General features: G+C 43.8%; 1 protein-coding gene across 2 annotated transcripts in view; it reads left to right on the forward strand.

The window, feature by feature from the left end:
• The window catches only part of MMRN1 (multimerin 1), a 70,164-nt gene extending 63,136 nt beyond the window's left edge, over positions 1 to 7,028 (forward strand). For both annotated transcript variants that reach the window (XM_090037071.1, XM_090037072.1), the window contains exon 8: positions 190 to 7,028. In XM_090037071.1, coding sequence (XP_089893197.1) covers positions 190 to 611 — 422 coding nt within the window. In that variant the 3' untranslated portion in view covers positions 612 to 7,028. The remainder of the gene's footprint in view (positions 1 to 189) is intronic.
• The last annotated feature ends 13,204 nt before the right edge of the window (positions 7,029 to 20,232 follow it).

Raw genomic sequence — 20,232 nt, forward strand, 5'->3', positions numbered from 1 at the left:
ATTTTGCTTCTTTTTTACCTGTTCAAGCTACTTGACAAAGTGCCTTAGGAAAAGTTTCTATACTATGTCATTTTCAGTTCCTATTTGAAACTAACATACAGTTCACAATGACTTTAGTCTACAAGGCAGCTTGTGGATGTGGAGGGAAAAAACAAGAAATGTAATTCATTTGTTTTTATTCCTTTGCAGATTTTTCAAAAGGTTCTTACAGGTATGCACCCATGGTGGCTTTCTTTGCATCTCACACCTATGGGATGACAACTCCAGGCCCCATCAGATTTAATAACCTGGATGTCAACTATGGCGCTTCCTTTAGTCCAGCAACTGGAAAGTTTCATGTTCCGTATCTTGGGGTTTATGTTTTTGGGTATAACATAGAGTCATTCAGTCCACGTTTCTCTGGCTATTTGGTAGTTGATGAAATAGACAAACTTGCTTTCCAGTCTGAAAACATTAATGGTAACAAGTACATTGATAGAGTAATTACAGGAGGTGCTTTACTGGAGTTAAATTATGGTCAAGAAGTCTGGCTCAGACTGGCAACTGGATCCATCCCAGCCAAGTATCCACCTGTTACTACCTTTACTGGTTACTTGTTATATCGTACATAAGTCAGTCATAAATGCCAACTGTCTTAAAATCTAGTAGCAAGCACAGTAGTACCTTAAAAATTTTCCTGTCTTGCTGGATACATTCATTTCCTAACACGTATGTTTCTGAAAGAAAGCCACTAACATCCTGCAGGACACACAGAATTTCATGATTCCTGAGACCTGTTTCTCCACAACCGTATCACTATATAGACATGTTCACCTCAACAAAATGAGTGTGCAGTGGTTGCAAAGTGTAGAATTATCATCCTCTGTAAGCCAATGCAAGTGAATAAAGAACACTGGTCTGATCTGGTTCTGTGCTTGTGTTCCACAGATACATGTGCTTATACAAAGGAGTGGAGAATCTTTCACCTTGGGTGCCTATACATGTGCAGCAACACTTCCTAATTACAGTGCATCAGAGCAGACTTGATTAACTGAGTCTGCTGAAGCATGATAATAACAGCGGACTCCAGTGTCTCATGTATTAGTATCCCGCACTGAAAAATGGTGGCTTATTTGATGAGCTTTAGTTAATGCACTCCCACTGCCATTTTTCAGGTCAGGGATACTGATACATGAGATGCTCTGGGCGCTTTAATTAGAGCAGCTCTCAGAGCCCTAGCTGAAGTGCCCTCCCTCCCCTCCCTGAGCACATGTATAAATGCCCTATCTCCAAACAGTGCATTAAATTGTCCTAATTTTTTCTGTGACTCAAATTCACTGCAGAGGCATTGCATAGGTTTCTTAGAACTTGGGAGATAAGGTTCTTTGGGTAAATGTGATATCTTTTATTAGAACAACTAAATAATAAAAGATATTACATTTACCTGAAGAACCTTGTCTGCCTATGTTCTTAGATGAACACAGCTACAACCAACACCATAGAACTTGGGACTGTTTTATAGCTTATTGTATCAAATGCAAATTATGTCAGTTTTCCTTCTGGTGTTATATTATTTGTCAAATATCTTGGTATATCAATTTTATATTTACTTCATAGTTTCGTAAAACATCTTGTATGTAAAAAATATCGTAGTAGACAGTACTTTAATCTTTCAGGGGAAAAAATGACAAGCTCCAGTGTTTAAAAGGGGAAACTAGGCAAATTCTGACTGGAAATAAGTAGGGACTTAATTTGCAGTTTCACGATCTTTGCAGAAACCACAAAAATAGGCAGTTTCCACAGTCACCGTGAAAATGGCATTTCCCCCAATTTTGTGTAGAATTGGCAGAAAAGAAAAAAGGTTACCAGAATACAAAGGAAGGATGGGAATCTTTGCAGACATAGAGCACATGGTAAGAGAGAGAATTATTGAGAGAGCTGAGCTAGTGACGCAGACTCAGTGAAGACGCCAGTTAGGAAAGCAAAAGAGTTTTGATGTCACCTTTTAAGAATCCAGATGCAATGCCGAAGTAATGCTGTAGTCTGAAGATGAGTTATTGGCCTCTTAGCCAATCAGTGGGGAAAAGGGAGGGGGGGCAAGGGCGGGGGGGGCTGTCCGTGAAAAGACTGCAAAATTGGCTCCATGCAAAGCAAGCAGCCTATGAACATCCCTTTATCTCACCACAGTTTAGGTAGGTCCCTAGAAATAAGGCCCTTATTTTTAAAACAGTAACGGTAACTGATCATTAGAATAACTTGTATATGTATTTTATGGATTCTCCATCATCTGAAACACATAAATCAAGTCTAGATATCTTTTTAAATGATATGCTGTTGTTCAAAGAAGAAATTAGTGGGTAAGATTCATTTGCCCGTGTTATCCAGGAGGTCAAATGAGTTTTTTCTAATGATCCCTTTTGGCCTCAGACTCTATCGCCATGCCTGTAAGACTTCCTTCCCAAACTTGGTTCTACCACCAACAAAGCAAGACTGCTTCCACTTCTGCTCATGACACTAGTAAAGCATACAGCTTGGAACAATCATAAGTGCTACCAACCAAACACCACTCTAAACTCTTCTAAATGAAAGAGCCTGATCACAGCTGAAGCATGTACTCAAGACTGCTCCAAGCAGTCTACTCTCCTGATATCCAGCCAAAGATGCATCTGAGTGGAAGCAAGTTAGTAGGGTTTATTTGGCCAGTTTTAGGAAGGGAGGCTGTGCTGACATGTCCTATAAATCTGTCAGTGAATATATTATTTTGTTTGTGTCTTTACATTATTCATATTCAGTAAACATGAATGCCAGGTAAAATGCGCTCCCTCTGTAGGAGTCATTCCAAATTGGCCTAATCCAATAAAACAGCATTTTCAACCCATCTGATAAGCAGGGGTGTCACATCTACAGCATGTGCAGGAGACAGCAGAGCAACCAATTGCAGGGAGAAGAGAGCTTAGCAACAGATTGGGCAGAAGGAAACTGGAGTTGCACTGCAGGAGAAGGCAGGGCTTACTTGCCAAAAAGCTTGACCGCCACTGAGCTTGTGCATATAGCCAGATAGACTACACTTTCTTCAAATGGTATCAACCTGACTCTATTTTTGTCTTAAAAATTGCAGGCCTAATCCTTCATGCACAGTCATGTACAGTCATGGTACCATGCACAGAGATGATGTAAAATGCTAACACTGATTTAAATGACTGGGCAAACCTGTTTTGGTAGACTTTTACACCCACTTGGTACTCACTCTCTTTGGACATAAATGACTATTCAAGGGGAAAGGCGGGAGGGATTACACTTCTAATATCAAGTTAATTTAAATAGATTTTTCAGTGTAGATCATGGACCGATTGCATTGAATCAACATATCTCCACTGAAGTCAGTGGAGTAACACCAGTTTAGAGCAGCTGCATCCAATATGTTTATTACGTTATATCTCTACATTATATTGCTTTCCTGTGACAGGATTTTTTCTCTAAAGTCCAGACTTCAGTTTTATTCTGAATACTTGTCAGTTGATGTGCCCAAACATAAACCAAGAAGAAGAAAGAATGCACAGATATTAGAAAAATGAGGTTAGAGTCCTGTCATCTGAAAAGAGGACTTTGAAGACAGGCACTCTACTCAGAACTGCTTTTCAGGAATCCATAGAGTATGAATGCTGAGCCAGTTCATGGTTCTCAAAGTTAAGTCAATGGTTTTCTATGGAAGCAAAAAGATATAGCAAGCCTTTGCCCTTCTGCATTGATCAGGAATGAAAAGGCTGGGCCAAATTTATATAATAATGTCTGTATTTTCCCCCATGGAAGCTAATCCTGCCAAGTTCCCTCCACCTCCATATAGAAACTTCTTCCTGAAGGAGGTGCCAAGCAGATAGTACCATGCTAGACATATGTAGCACCGTGCTTTATGCACAGCCACATATAATATGCCAAATTAGCCCTGCTTCCCAAAATGCCAGCCACCCTTGCATACAAGCCCATCCCTTAGAAAGTTAAAGCTGCACTATGTGGGAAACAAAATCATTAACTGAACTATGCATAAACCTGGCTGAGGTGGCGCTGGGATGAGTTGACTCAGCACATCCCATAGCAGTATTTGCTAGAGGGGATTCCTGTAGAGCATCTGCTGAATATTAAGCCTGCTCTCAATTGATGGAAACCTGAAGGGGTTGATATCACCATCTGCTCTAAGATTGAATTAATCCCTGCTGAGGAATGGCAAGCCTATGCAGAACAAGGAAATGTATCAAACCTACCTTGGTCCAGGTTGACCCACAGAATTTTGTTTTTCTTATGAATCCCATGATCTGAAAGAAAGCTCCTTGTCATTTCTTTGCTCACATCAGTCATTGGGTTACAAAAATGAGGCCCATGCTTTGTTTTGAAAAGTCTGTATTTAAAGTTCAGAAATTTAAAGAGAAAATAAACACCTTCAATAGAAACTTATTTCCTGTAGCACTAAATCCACTAATTATTTAATAATGGGTCTCCCAATACATATATTGTCACAAAAATACCCTACCGTTCTTTGAACTATTTGCCCAATTGTTCCCTACCACCCTGGGGAACAATTGCAAACCTTGCTAATAGATTTTTTTTTTGGTAATCCTTTCTTCTGCTTATGAAACTAATCCTCAACACTCCATGAACCCTGAATGAGTACGCTCCTGCCCCTTTCTCCCCTGGCATACCGTGTCTCTCTGTAAACACTTGAAATCCCTGATTTGTCACTAACTCATCCTACCGTATCATTGAATTTTATCAAACGCACTGCCCACATGCCCAAATTCCCCAGTGTATGACTTTGTCATTTTAATAACGTGTTTAGTCCTCTTTATTCCTGCTGTGGATACGGCTAAATGGCGTGGAAATTACCCTGCAGATGAAATTCAAATGACCCACCAGAGACTGCATCTCTTTTTAATGTGACTTTCTTTACCCTTGCTGCCCTTGCCTCTAAATCCTTCAGGCTGGGTCTCCATCTTCATAGGCACTAATTATATTCTCCCAACACAGCCTGATTCTTGAGAGATCATCACTTTTTTTTTTAAAGGTTTTATTATTATTATATTTCCTATTACAAAAACTAATTAATTTCTTTCAAACCAGGAATTCTAGGCCTTTGAGAAACAATAATAGCAAATCATCTTATTGATACACAGTATGTTTGATGCTTATTCCTGTGGCACCAATAATGGGGAAAAGAACATCTGATTTGTTTCAATAAATAGTAAATGCATACCAAGCTGCATCTCCTTGCAAGTACATACTATGCATTAATCCACAATGGTGTCTTGCCCCAAATACACAAAAGAATATGGATTTGACCGTATGTAGTGTTAAAAACTTACAGTTTGTGTGTGTCTATCTATCTGTATTATATACACATATGCACACACACACACATATACACACATGTATACATATATATCTGTCTTGGCTTTCAATTCTCATTAATGTGCATGTGACTAAGTATATCAGTTATCTGAACTAATGAAGCATACAATATTGAACATAACTGAGGATCAATAAAATCAGTCAGACTAGCCATTATGCAGAAAAGACAGGGATAAATCAATCAATCTACATTCTCATAAGATCCTTTTAGGAATCGTCCCCAACAGTGGCTCCAACAGCATTTTGCCACCCTTCATCTGCCTTTTAATTCTTTAACTTGCATTCCCCCATGATACAGTTTCCGGGCTGCAAATCTGAATGCTTGTATCTACCCAAAGACCTTATAAGGAATCGCAAAGTCTATTCCCAGGCTCTGTACAGTATAGTGAGCAGAATTCTCTTTCTTTGGGTAATTTATTTGCCAATAACCATGGCAACATTTTATCTGGTTTGGCTTTGACAAGCCCATCTAATTTACTCTGGAGCTTTGTATTATTATTATCTCACCTATACCAATCTAGTTGTCACTGAATACATTCCCCAGCCCTGCCTAATACTTAACATTCATGCTGAGATCAGCATGCCAAGGGTTATTTTTTTTTCTTTAGCAAAGCATACAGCCCCTTTTCTAGTTGAATAACCAGTACCGCCCTAGTCTTTCCACCGCACCCCATTGTACAAGCCTCTAGCAGCAGTAAAAGCACATGGTGTGCTGAACCTGAGATATAGATAGAAGACTTATTAGCTTCCTTCTACTTCCCTCTTTTCTTACTGCTCTTTTTTCCCCTCCCATGGAAAAGAATTATTTCATTTGAAGTAACAGTAACTAAAGGCAGAATTTTAAAAAGGGCTTAGGCACATACAAGTACAGCGAGGCATTGAGTGGGATTTTCAAAGGATTCTGTGCCTCTAACTCCCTTGGAAAACAGTGGAAGCCTGTGCCTAAATTCCTTTGATGCTCTGGACCTACATGCTTTGAGTTATTTTTTAAGGTAATTATTATTAAGAATTAAAAATTCAGTCACACGAGAAGAACTATATGCTACTCAAAGATCATTTTACACAAGTTCCCAATAAATTCTAGATACAACATAGGTCTAGCAAGAATATGCATTTGCAAGCAGTATGCTGTTATTAAGACCTGATAGCGATGCTGGCATTGTAGAAGACAGATAAAGACAAAGACATCACCCAGATAAATTATAATATAAAATCAAACTCCCGTTGATGGGTTTTACTCACGAGCCATTTACTGACCTTACTGAGCATATCATAACGGCATCAACGCAGCGAATCTAGTAACATCCAGGACCTGAATAACCCTTTATGGGAATCAGGTATGCCTCCACAGAGATACTAAATTCCAGATTATTCAATCTAATTTTTAACAGATCAGCTTCACATTTATTCATTGTTTCAGCCTATTATTACAAAGTACAGGCCAGGTGAGCCAGGTGAGTTGTTATCATCCCCGATATCTGAAAAAGAGGTAGCAAAAGAGAGTTGTCTTGATTTATCTTGAAATAGGCCATTACATTTCCTGAATCACATTAATCTACTGTATCAGTAAAATTCAACAATGACTGCTGTGAATTCAACACCATTGTATGTATCATGTGTGCAATAAAGTCTTGTTTTCCTTTTCAGTATGCAGAATTGTTCTGATTCTTGAACAGTAGCAATAATGTATGATCTAAACACCATTTTGCCTTCATGGATCATGAAACTTTGCCCTCCAATGGTTTAGAAAGGTACTTAGTCGTTTTAGTCTGAAGTCAGGTAAAAGGCAGGGCAGAGTGGCAGTTTTTACATGTGCTCCAGGGGTAGGGGGAACACTGTAATTAGAGTGCCCTAATTAAAGTGCCTGAGGCATCTTGTGTATCAGCATCCCCACACATCAAAATAATGTCAGGAGCACTTTATCTAAAGCTAGTCATATGAGCTTTAGTTAAAGCACCTCTGCCACCATTTTGAAGCATGAAGACATTGATACACATGATGTGGAAGCTGCCCGGAGTGCAGTAGTTACCACATTTAATTGAACTGAGCGCGGTAATTACCATGATTGAGTTTACTCCAACACGCTGTAATTATAGCATGTCAGAGCAGCCTCCCAGCTTGTGTACAGGTACTAGAAACTAATTGGCTCAGAGAGGCAAGAGTTTTCATAGGCAACAGCCTATTTCATCCAAAAGCTCATGGCTCTCCTGGGACTTACACAGCGCCAGTGGGAAGCCCCACATGATGGAGCTGGCTGGCTTCCCTGCTCCCTGCCACAACATGCAGCTCCTGGGACTCCTCTGGAAGTGGCAAGGATCCCTGCTCCCTGCTTCCCAGTGGAGTCCCAGGAGCTGCATGTGGCAGCAGGGAGTGGGGCCAGGCCACTGGCTCCATCACATGGGGTTTCCCTCCAGTGGCACATGAGTCCCAAGAGCTGCACATAAGCTGTGGGGAACCCTGCATGATAGAGGCAGGCTAGCCTGACTCCACTCCTTACCACCACATGTAGCTCCCAGAACTGGCTGGAACCCCATGCCACCAAATGACTGTGTCTGTGCAGGCCATGAGCAGCCTGAAGGCCCACTGCCTGTTGCTGCTCTGCCGATGGAAGGGGATATGTGCCATGAGGAGGTATGTGGGGATGTCCCCCAACCCTCCCTCACACCTACGGCCATGCCTACACCCTGACCACACACTCCCCATAACCCTTCCACACATACACATACCCATACTCATGACCCATCATACCCTGCACTCTGCACCAATGCAGCCACACCACCTCACAAATCCCACACACACACCCTGCACCCCACCATACACATACCCTCCACACCCGAAACCACACGCCATACATCCCCACCACACTCCTTCCCCCCCACAATATAGAACTCATTAAGTGACCCTCCGGTCAAAATAATTGCTCACCCCTGAGTTAGTCTCTAAGGAGGCACTCTATCTCTGCCTTCTACCTTTCAATGGTTTGTCAACTTTTAAAATTTCAGGAAGAAAATAAAAACTTTTGCCTGGTAAATGAAGCTGCTATAATTCTACTGTGATCTATGTTGATTGTAACAGTGCCCAGTCCTTAGAGTGTTGTGGTGGCTGCTTAGAAAAAAAGTATAGGAATGTATGTTCACTGATTTAATATAGCTCAGTGAAATGATTAGGAAAAACTTCTTTGTAGAGGAAGGTTATATTGTTCTTGAGTATTCTTATATTAGAAAGCACAACATAAAAACAAATGGTGAGGATGGTGAGAACTCAACTGTCTCAGATGAAATCACATGTATCTAACACTAAACATGTTAGAGCTTCCTGTCTTGTTACCTGGATTCAAAGCCAGGAGAGAGAGCAATTAAAAAAATCCTGACTAAAATGATAGATGTGTTTAGAGACAGAATTATCCTTGGCTCTATCTGAAAATCTGACCCTTCTGCAAATTGCCTTGCAAGGGGAAAAAAATGAGTTTAGCAACCCATCACTTTGCTACTTATTGCTTTATATCATGAAGGGAAAAAAAACATACATGTGGCAAAGTTGCTTATGACTCCTGTCTGCCAAAGAAAGTTCCATGAATGACTTATATTCATAGAAGACAGCAGTATGGTCCTGGTGGACTCAGTCTTATGAAGACCCCATTCACTTCAGCCTGAACTTGTGCTCAGTACCTTACATGAGCTGTGCCAAAATGTGTGTGGTAAACAGTCCTAGCATCACTATATAACCCAAAGAACTGAACAATATTGCCATTTGTTAACACATACACACTGTTTATATACAAAATGCTGTAGAAACATGAAACAGACTTGGCTTAAAAGCCAACAACACAAACTCTGCAGTTATCAGGAAAGAAATAAGCTGTTGTAGGGTCCATCAGCTCCACCCAATACACCTACAGTAAGTGTCAGGCATGGAGGGATGGGTTGAAAAGAGAACCCAGATGGCTTTGGGATGGGCTTAGAAGAAGGAGGAGGCTCTCAGATCTCTCTTTGTGAGAAGCTCTGGGTGTTAAGGGCATGTCACTTACTAGAACCTCTCCAGGGGGGGCAGGAAGGGTGGCAGGCTAGATGGGAGGGGTGGACGCTGGTCAGTTTTTCATTAGGTCTTCCTTGCTGCCAATGCTGCCTCATTTGAAGAGGGAAATGGCTAAATGAAAGCTTGCATGCCAATCCTGCAGCCCCAGAAACTGGCACAAGAAGCAAGGGGGAGTTCCCTCTTTTATATAGAAAATCATAGGGCACCTAAATATGTGCATCAAGACTGCTCCAAAGCATTGTAATTACAGCCTGTGTGGCACAGCACTTGTAGTATCTGCCACTTTAAGGGCTGAGTCAAGCAGCCAGCAGGTGCTTGATTGCAACAGACATTTAAAACACTGCCTATATAAACACAGCAGTTTGCTGCTGGTAGGGAAGGCAGAAACATTGTTTAGCTGAGCTGCAACAGAGACAACCAGGAGGTAAGGGCAAGAGTATATGGAGATAGTTAGGAAGCTCTTGGTCCTGGGCATGACCTAAAAGTGCATCCTGCCAGGGATGGGCAGCCTTGTGGGGCTCCTAGTGGCATAGGAGTCCCCAGGAAATGCCAGGCCAGTTACCACCTTGGTGAAAGGTAGGTCAGGGTGCCTTAACCCCTAGCCCCCACAACACTGTGGGTACAGCCACCTGAGCCTGAAGAGGGTGTAAGATTCAAGTGGGGCCAGGCATGGCTGTGGCCACCTGAGCCTCCACAAGGGAGGGAAACCCCAGAGCCCTGAAGGAGAGTGCAGATGTGTAACCCCAGAGAGGGCATGGTAGTAAGCACCCGGAAGAGGATTGAGTAGGGCTGTGGGACAGCTTGAAGGGCAGCACGTGAACCAACCCTCTGGAGAGCAAGTTGAGAGAAGTGTGGAGCCCCAGAAAGGGGGAACATGGGGCTGGGGGCCCAGTGTGTGTTTATGTATGTTTTATGTAAAACTGCCCTGGGAGGGACCAGGGCAAACTTGGCCCAGGTCAGGAACTTCACTGGCTACTACCCAGGTGAGGGTCATGGGAGAGGCCCAAGGGACTGTATGTCTATCACCCAAGGCATGATCTGGATATGGCCTATGGGAGCAGCTCTAAGAGGGAGCAGGGTGGAACAAGTTCTCGATGCACTCCATCCCTCCTCACAGGGTCCCTCTTGCAAGAGGCCCTAGTGAGAGGAGGGCAGTGTGAAAGAGGCCTGACAGTGAGGGCTAAGTTTGACCTGGCTCTAGGCCGGGACCATAATGACACCATGGATGCCATCTGTGAGGCATGAGCTGCAGTATAGGGAAGGTTTGGAGCTGCAGATAGTGCCCTGGCATTAGGGTATGTAATAGGCAGTCTCCTGCATCTTGCCACCCATTTTGAGAACAGCAAAGTTGTCACAGGTGAGACTGGGTGGGCTTCCCTATAAATAGGTGAGTGGGCTGGCATGATGCCTGGCCTTGATCTGCCCCCTGTCACAATATGTCAGAGCAGACTTGATTAATCTGGACTGCAAATTAATCTGGACTGCTAGGATTTGCACTCCAGCAGACTCAATTAATCGAGTCTGCTGGACTGCAGTAATTACTACTTTCCAGCGGACTCCAGTCATGTGTATCAGCATCCCCATGCTGAAAAATGGCAGTTTAACTAAAACTTGCCAAAAGAGCTTTAGTTAAAGTGCCCCCACTACCATTTTTCAGCATGGGGATGCCGATGCATGCGATGCTCTGGAAACTTTAACTAGAGCAGCCTTTGGAATCACTCTAAGTCCCATCCCCCCTCCCTTCCCCCCCCCCCCCCCCACACACACCTCCTGGCACATATGTATAAATGCTAAGTACAGAAAGTCAAAAAAGCCCAAGGCTGAATTGATTCAGGATTTGCAGGTTAGTCTAAACTGCACAGATTAAATTGAAATGGAGGTGACAGACATTTACCTTTGATTAAGAAAATGTAGGCACATGCTTACAGTGGCTCAGGCCAGAAGCTGGGGGATGCTAGAAAAGGGCTCTCTGGCTGTGTGTTCACTTCCTCTTCCTGCTGCCACTGAGGTTGCTAGGATTTGAAGTCCAGAATTACAACAACAGGACTCTGCAGGTTAGCTCATCACTTCCTCTTCCTGCTTCCAGGTGCCTCTGAGATTTGTAGTCCACAGTTGCAGCCAGCAGTAAGTTTGAGAGGTGGAAGGGGCATTTAAGCCCCTGCCCCAGCCCCAGACACCAGCTGGGGTTTGCTAGGGGAGTGCAGTGTTTCTCTCTTTCCCACCCCCACCCCCCCCAACTGGACTGCATTCCTAGCCAGGCTTGCCCTCTCCTCCCCACCCCTTTGTCAGCTAGCCATCATTGCTCCAGCTAGGAAACAGAGGCCCAGGCCAGCTCTGCTTTCTGGAACAGACAGCACAGCTTATCCCAGGGCTGGAAAGCATGCTAGGATGCTTGGGGACTGTGATTTAACATGAACCAGGAAGAGGTCTGGGACATGCATTTCATAACCCAGTTTAACCCAAATCAGTTCGATCTGATACTACATTCTACCAGATTTATCTTAAACCAGTTTCAGCCATTTTGAAATGGATTTATGTGCACTAGGCTTCTGTTCTGTTACAGGTTTAAACCAGTTCCTGATTGCTTAAACTAGTTTGTGTAACTTCTGCCCCTAGCCATAGTGTTTCTCTAAGATCCAACCTGCTTTTCCTAGTAAGCATAGGCTGATACAACTGCAGCATGTGGCATTCCAGGATTTATTCAGTAGGTCATCCTTCCTAGTCCAACAGTCTGACTTTAAAACTAACAATAGCCTGTGGTACCCCTAGAAACAAAGACACATACAAGTGGGTGGAGAAAGGTGGACTGTCATTTCATATACAATGTATATTCTACTTCAAATAAAAGCAGTTCATAATGAGACTGACTTAACACAGTTCTGCACTTCCACTTGTGCAAAGTGAGTTTAAAGCAAATCTGTATTTGTTTTGGGGGGGGGTTGTTTTGTATTTATTTATTTTGGCGGGGGGGAGTCTCCTGGCCACTTTGCCAGTGGTGGCTTTTTCTTAAATGTCTCTATTTTGCTCTCAAGAGAGGTGATAGAGCAAAGACTGACTTTTTTCCTTTGGGGAGGAAAATATTGGATGCAAAAAATATTTTGGTAAGCTCTTACGAATATGACAGGGCTGTGCAGGAATGATCAGAATGGAAGTGACAGGAAGCAATATGGTGACATCATGAGGTAACAAATGCTCGAAGGATCCTAAAATAAAGAAAGTTGAAAGAAGAAAATAGTTTAAATACATTACACACAAACATTTAATATGCAGGATAATTAACAATCCATCATGGACTGTGAAAAGCACACTTGTATCATTTGTCAATCACCCCAAATCTAGACTCACAACACTGAGAAAATGTCTGGATTATCACTGACAAGAAAACAATACAAAGATTTTTAAATTAAACAAACCCAAATCAGACATTTTTGAGAGCAGGAATGCAGTTGCTTAATGCTATGCAATAGTTTTACAGAGGTAATTTTTATTAGTGCTACTGAGAGTTAAGTAATAAATCTCCTGTGGGCTGATCAGAAAAAGACCTATTTTAATTAAGATGAGATGAATAGAAAGTAAATTGATATATAAAAGCTGGGCTTAGAGCTTTAATTATATGAAAGGGCAACAATGTCTTGTAATCAGTCTAAGAAAAAATAGTAAAAAATGAAGACTATTAAGATTTATGAAACTTGTGAGAGAATGTTGAAGGGAACACAAGAAAAGTGATGCTGAGTACTGTCTGGCTTCCAGAGGTAACAACTGGCCTAGATGCCCAGAGGTAGCTGCTAAACACAGGGGCAGTGGAGACTTCCAGTTGCTACCTTTACCAATGTGATTGTGCAGTGGCTCTGGCAGCCAGCTTTTTCTACCCCCTCCCAAGTCAATGCCTGGAGCAACTACCTAGTCGCCCACCCTAGTTACACCATTGCTGATTGCCTCTATTTCTGAAAATATCCACTGCTCACCAAGCGTGCTCAGTGCAAGGGTCCCTGGCATGGGCACCAACTCTGTGGGTGTCAATGACTAAGAACCCACCAAAAAAATTACCAGGTGTCCAGCACCCGCAAGCCACCCAAATCGCACTTTAACAGAAGCAGTAGCAGAGCATTACTTCAACCCATCTCTGCAGCATCTGTAAAGATAGGGAGCTTCATTCAGCAGGGCTTTTTGGCACTTTGAGCTAAAGCTGATTCAAGCAGCTATTAAATAAAAGCGCCCAAAACCCCCCCCATGAAAGCACCCAATCTATACAGATGATGAAGAACTGGCTTGAAGTAATGTACTCCTGCTTCTGGGCATGCAGGGGGCTTGGTGAAGGAATGCAACAAGTTTGAAATAAAGCACCATTTGGGGGAGGGGGTTACAACTGCAAGCACCCACTGTCAAAAACCAGTCAGAACCTATTGACCCTAGTTCAGAATCCAAGACACATGAGCTCTCATTTAGAAGTCTCCAGGGGACAGCGTGAAAGCTACTACCACAATCCTGCACATGTTTAAATTTACTCTAGTTAAAAGGTCCATTATGTGCATATCTGTCTGTGGGACTGGGACTGTATTAGAATTTCTCTGATTATGGTTTCTGGTACCCAGGAGTAAAAATGTATTTATTAGAAATATGGAAAAGAATGTAAAATGTTAATCACATTTTATTTCACAGAGTGTAACATTTAATTTCATTAAAAAATGTTACCAACTTTCATCCAAATGGGTGTCAGCATTTTATAGGCTCAATAAAAGGGTCTCTCACATTTCAGTAACAATTTCAAAGATATTCAGTTACAATAAACTGGTTTTGCAAATTAAGACTTTTGAGGACATTGTTTATGAAAATAAGCAATTTTTTTAAAAAGATCATTTAATATGAAGAGGAGGTCTTCTATGTTGGTGATTTTTATTTTTTTTTCACTTGAAATATCAGAGAAGAGGTTAAAATGCCATTTTTCATCAACAACAATGTTCAAAAAAAGATTCAACAGAAATTACGATGTTTTACTCTGTTCATTCATTATGATGACAATATATATAGTCTACTTAAAAAAAAAAAATCAAATTTGGGGTTTTATAGAAGTACATACCAGCTGGCACCTATAGCTGTTCATATTCATTTTTATATTTATTCACATCTTCCATACACAAGAGAATGAGACAGAATGAGTATAATATCTTATATCAAAGATATTTTTCCTTAGTAATTTTGAAAGCATTACTTTATATAAATATATTTAAAACAAATGTTTGGCAAAGGCATGTCAGAAGAAAAAACTAAGATTACAAAGGGACTCTCTACACAGATGGTGGTGGGAATGTCTTCATATTAAAATATTCACAGAATCATCATGTTTTCAATGGATTCAAAATTACTGGTCAAATCCTAGGCTCAGTGAAATCAATACTAGTTTTGCTATCCCTTCATCCTAGGGCATCTCTATGGATTACACCATTTAATTTGGAAGTTTTATGGGCCTTGTTACATGGCAAATTTAGGCAGCTTCTAGAGCTCTTAACCCCTGGATTGGCTGCACATTAATACCTTTAAGTGTATTAAAGCACTCATTATTTGTCTTAAAGTTATGCCACTCCAGGGCAGGATTATCTCTAATTACCTAATTTTACTCTGGATCAGGGCGGGCAATTATTTTGGGTGGAGGGCTGCTTGATGAGTTTTGGTGAGCTGTTGAGGGCTGCATGGGTAGCCCTGCCCCCTGGTCACCATCTTGGGACCAGAAGTCCTTCCCCCCGCCCCCTGATCCTTGCCATCAGAAGTCCCTCCCCTTGCCCCTGGAAGTACTCCTTTTGGGGAGGTGACCTTGGAACTGGAAGTTACACCCTGTCACATGGTCTGTGTCATAAGACCCACCCACTCAACACCAGACTTTGCCCCGCTTACCACATCTGTCCCAGAATCCTCTGCCCTCATCACATGATCCCTGACATCAGAAGGTCTACACCTTGACTGGGAAACACTGCCCAACAACCGGGCCCACCCCCACAGTGCACGGCCTGCTTCTGGGGCCCCAAGAGTTCTGCCCTCTAGGCCACAAGGCACAGACACAGCTTACCAGGAAGCAAGGGGTTGTGACCCCTCTAACATCCTGCCCCATCAGTGGGGTTTCAGGGGCATCAGACCTCCCCCAGAATGGAGCCAAACCAGTTGAGTCAAGGACTGCACACAAAATCTTTCAGAACAAATCATTTTAACAAAGTATAGATAAAGTATCATATACTAAAAATCAAACATCTACTATAACAGATTTTAGTTTTATTTAAAAAAATAATTTGAGTAGTGATTGACTTAACTTGATGTTCCTGAAAACAACATGACAAATATACAACCATAATATAAATAAATGATTAACTTAAAGACAAACAAAGGAACTCAATGTGAAGAATGAAGCCTTTGATGTGCGTTAACCAGAAAATCAAAATCGGGAGTAATTTCTGTGGTTGCAATGCAGACCACTGCTGCAAGGTGATCATTGCTAACTGAAGATCTAAAGTTTGATTTGTTGATTTGCATTACAAAAAATGTCTGCTCACATACATACACTGATCCAAACAGCACAAGCATCTTCTGGGCATGAGCCTTGATCTCTGGAAACTTTTGTTCATTGAGAGAGACATAAATGCTAGGAAGTGGCACTGATTTGAATTGCTCTGCAAGCAGTGCATCACACTGCAGGTCAATAAGCTCAAATTGCAGGTCACATGGAGTGCTGTCAACAGTAAACGTGAAAGGTGAGGAGACCAAAGACAAGTCTTTTTCTATCATTTGAAAATCTTCAAATCAGCGAGAAAATTCAGCATGCAACTCCACTAGTAATGACATATATTTTTTTAGGTTTTGATCAGAAACAGTAATCTGCTGCAGTGTAGGAAAATGGCCGGAATCTTTGTTTTCTGTCTGATGAGAGAAAAGGAGTAACTTCATAAATGACTTGACACTGAAATGCAATTCTTGAGCAAAAAGCCTCTTTCCTTGCAGTCCTGAATTCAGATCATTCATGTAGCCCATGATATTAACAGCAAATGCAAAATCAGAGAGCCAATTTGCATCATTCAGCTGTGGGAAATCCAAATCTTTTCCTTTCATATTGGTTCATTTTTTAATCTCAGTTCTTGATTCCCACACTCTTTTCAAAACATTACCCAAACTAAGCTATCTTACATTGGTATGATACGGAACATATGTGTGCTCGGATTCAGACTCCTTAAGCAGAGTTACAAATTGCCTGTGATTTAATCCTCTTGCTCCAATGTAGTTGACCACTTTTGTCACTGTGTCCACAACAGCGCTTAATTTTAGAACATTTTTACAGAGGGCCTCTTGATTTATAATACAGTGTAAAAAAATAATTTTCTGTTCTGGATTTGTTTCTTTGATTTGATCTTGAATTCTTTTGAGCAATCCAACATGTTTGCCTGTCAAGTTTGGGCTTCCATCACAGGTCACACTCACCAATTTTTTCCAGTCCATTCCTAATTTTGGCACGCATTGTTTTACTGCGTCCAATAAATCTTTTCCAGTTGTTGTGTCTTTCATTGACTGCATGGATGCCAATTCTTCTAAGAGCTCAACATTTTCAGTGATTCCTCGAATGAAAATCAACAATTAGGCTGCGTCTTTGACATCACCACAGTCAACAAGTGCCAACGCATAGTATGAAAAATCGTTTATCTTGCTTTTCAACTGCTGGTGCAGGTTCTCAGGGGTACGTTCAATATGTCTCACAATAGTGTGCCTTGACAAGCTAACATTCTCAGACTGCTTTTTCTTGTCTGGGCACAAACTTGCAGCAAACTTGAGTACACATTCCTTTACAAACTCTTCATCAGAGAATGGTTTGTTCCTCTTGGTGATTAGGTGTGTAACCTCATTACTTGTTCTCTTAATTCCATCCTGCACTGCCAATGCTTTTGTGAAAAAAAACTTTACTCTGTCTGCATTGCAGGAACCATCTTCTCTACTTTCTTTGCTTTTGCTTGAGCTAACAATTGCTCATATTTAGATACATGCTTGGTCTCAAAATGCTGATTCAGATTGTATTCTTTGAATCCAGCCATACTTACTTTGCAAATTAAGAACACAGCTTTTCCACCTACTTTGGTAAAAAAATATTTAGAGGCCCATTCTTTGTTGAATATTCAGCATACAGCATCTACCTTCCTCTTCTTCAGTGTACTCATATCCAAATAATTATTCTGTGGAGTGGTAATTTTAGGGATGTAAATATCATTTTAAAAAATCCATTTATATTTTTCTAAGTTTGTCACTTAACCATAACACGTCTTGGGGCACTGCTATTGCCCTGGCCTCTGCCCTTACCAGTCACATAGATGTCATTGTTATAACAGCCACCCAAGTGACTGGGGGAATTTGACAGGTGTGCCAGTAACTGCAGTCTGAGCACTGGGCCTATGTACCTAGCCGGGCCCAGCCCCCAGGTTGCCCATGGCTCCCATGGAAAGCAGTTCCTGACTACAAGGCCCAGCCCTGCACAGTACAGCAAGGAGCAAGCCCCGCCTGTCCTGTTCTGGCTGCAGCAACTGGTTGCCAGATGCAAGCCTGGACCTGCATGTGAGGGGTAAGGAGCCAGCCAGGGCCAGCCTGGCAGCACCTCGATCCCAGCTACAATGTCAGGACCTCATGGCCAGGCACATCCCCTCCCAGCAAGGGTTGCTAGCTGCAAGACAGGGGCTGGCACCCCACAGCACAGCAGAAGCCAGCCTAGCCTGTCAGCCCCCTCCAGTGCTGCAAGACCCATCACATCCCAAGCTGCAGGCAGCTCAGGCATGTCTTTCCCTCCCCAGTGCCAGCCCAACTGAGCCTGTACCGTCCCAACCCAAGTGTCATGGGGCCAACACTTGCCCAGCTATGGCTTCCCCACATGTTACCAGGGAGGGTATGAGTTTGGCCAGAGTGGCACATGGCTCAGCTACACCTTCCCCCTACTTGCGCCAGCCAGTCCCAAGCAGCAGAAGGGTCCGCCACCGTTTTTCTTGGCCAGGGGTAGCTGGTCCTCAGTGCCACGTGGCTGAAGCCGGCTTTCCCACGTGTTGCCTAGGATGGGACGAGCCCAGCCAAGGTGGCATCAGCCAGCAGAAGCAGCGGCTGAGGCACGTGCTGCTCGGGACGGAATGAGCCCAGCCGGAGTGGTACATGGCTCAGCTGCACATTCCCCTACTTGTGCCAGGCTGGTCCCCAATGGCAGGAGGCTCCAATGCCACTTCTCCTGGCCAGTGCTTACCCAGCTGGGTCCAGCAGGTCCCAAGGAGCATGGGGCCAACGCCAGCCTAGCCTCAGCTTCCCCACATGCTGCTGGGGACAGGATGAGCATAGCCAGGTCAGCACTGGCCACCAGGAGTGGTGGCTGAGTTGTGTGCTACTTGGGATGGGATGAGCCCAGCTGGAGTGGTGCACAACTCAGCTGCACCTTCCCCTACCTACACCAACCAGTCTCAAGCAGCTGTAGGCTCCGCTGCCACTTTTCCTGACCAGGCCTGGCCAGTCCCCAGTGGCATGCAGCTGAAGGCGGTTTCCCCACAGGCTGCTGGGAATGGCTCAGAAGTTGGCCCAGGCACTCCTTCCCCTCACTGGCACCACAGGATCTGGCACAGCCCCTGCTGCCCCTCTCAAGCTGAAAACATGGCCTGAGCCAGGGGCAGGATGAGGCCAGCTGGGTTAGGCTGAGGTCAGAGCTGGTTACCTCACAACCAGAACCCAAGTAAACAGCCTGAGGTGCCTGCAGCCAGTGGCTTGTGACTCCAGCTGCCACTGGAGGCTTTTAGGTAGGCAGCCACCATTACCTGGGTTTTGAATTTTGAAGGGATTCTGTGGGCTGGAGAGAAGTGCCTGGTGGGCCGGATCTGGCCCACAGGCCATATTTTGCCCACCCCTGCTATTGATCCATTTAGGTGTGGCCACTCCCTACAGCTATTCTGCCCAAGTTGAAGTCCTTTAGCATCCCAAGATGCAGTGGCCTCTCCTGACTCAGGTTGAGCAGGGATGGCAGGGTGCAGCAGGCCTGGGCACAGCACCTTGCCCCCCAAGGATGTTGAGCAGAATGAGGGCCACAGCCTCAGCCCGGTGATTCCTGCTGCTGTCCAGCCTGGCTCATTGCTCCCACCAGCAGGAGCACAGGGGTGGGGGCAAGCTCTGGTTGAAAAAAAGATCAGGACCCTTGGAGTTCAGGCTGTGCCTGGCAGCAGGTCACTCCCCCCACCACCCTTCCCCACTGCTACTGGCTGGGTACTGCCTGAGCTCTGAGGCGCGCCATCCTCTTCAGAGCTCATGCAGTACTCAGCCAGCCAGCAGCCCAGGCAGGGGCAGCGCAGGGAGGGGAGGGGGGCTATGCAGAAAAAAAAGATTGGGCTCCTCAGAACTCAAGCAGTGAGTGAATCCAGGCAATGGTAGGAGGTGCCACAGCCACTGCAGGGCTTTGGCACTTGCTCTTCCCGGCAGGAGCAGTGAGCCAGTCCTGCCTCCAGCTCCTAGTTAGGGTTACCATATGTCCAGGTTTTCCCAGACATGTTCTCTTTTTGGGTCCTCTGATCTCCATCCAGGTGGGGGGGGGGGGGCAGGGTTAGTATGATCCAATGTCCAGGATTTTGCTTTGCTCCACTGGTGGGAGTGGGTGGAGGGTGATTGGAGGCACAGTCAGTACATGGCTCTATGGTCAGCATGCAACTGGGCAGGAAGGTGGGAGCAATGTTGGCATCTAGATGCAGGTGAGTTTGTGGGAGCAAAGGTTGAAGGGCCAGGGCATGGGGAACATCGTGGTGGGGGCTGGAGGGAATGGGTGTATGAGGGGGAGTAGGT

The sequence above is a fragment of the Crocodylus siamensis genome, chromosome 2, assembly GCF_052110815.1.
Source record: "Crocodylus siamensis isolate JL-2025a chromosome 2, ASM5211081v1, whole genome shotgun sequence".
Classification (NCBI taxonomy): Eukaryota; Metazoa; Chordata; order Crocodylia; family Crocodylidae; genus Crocodylus; species Crocodylus siamensis.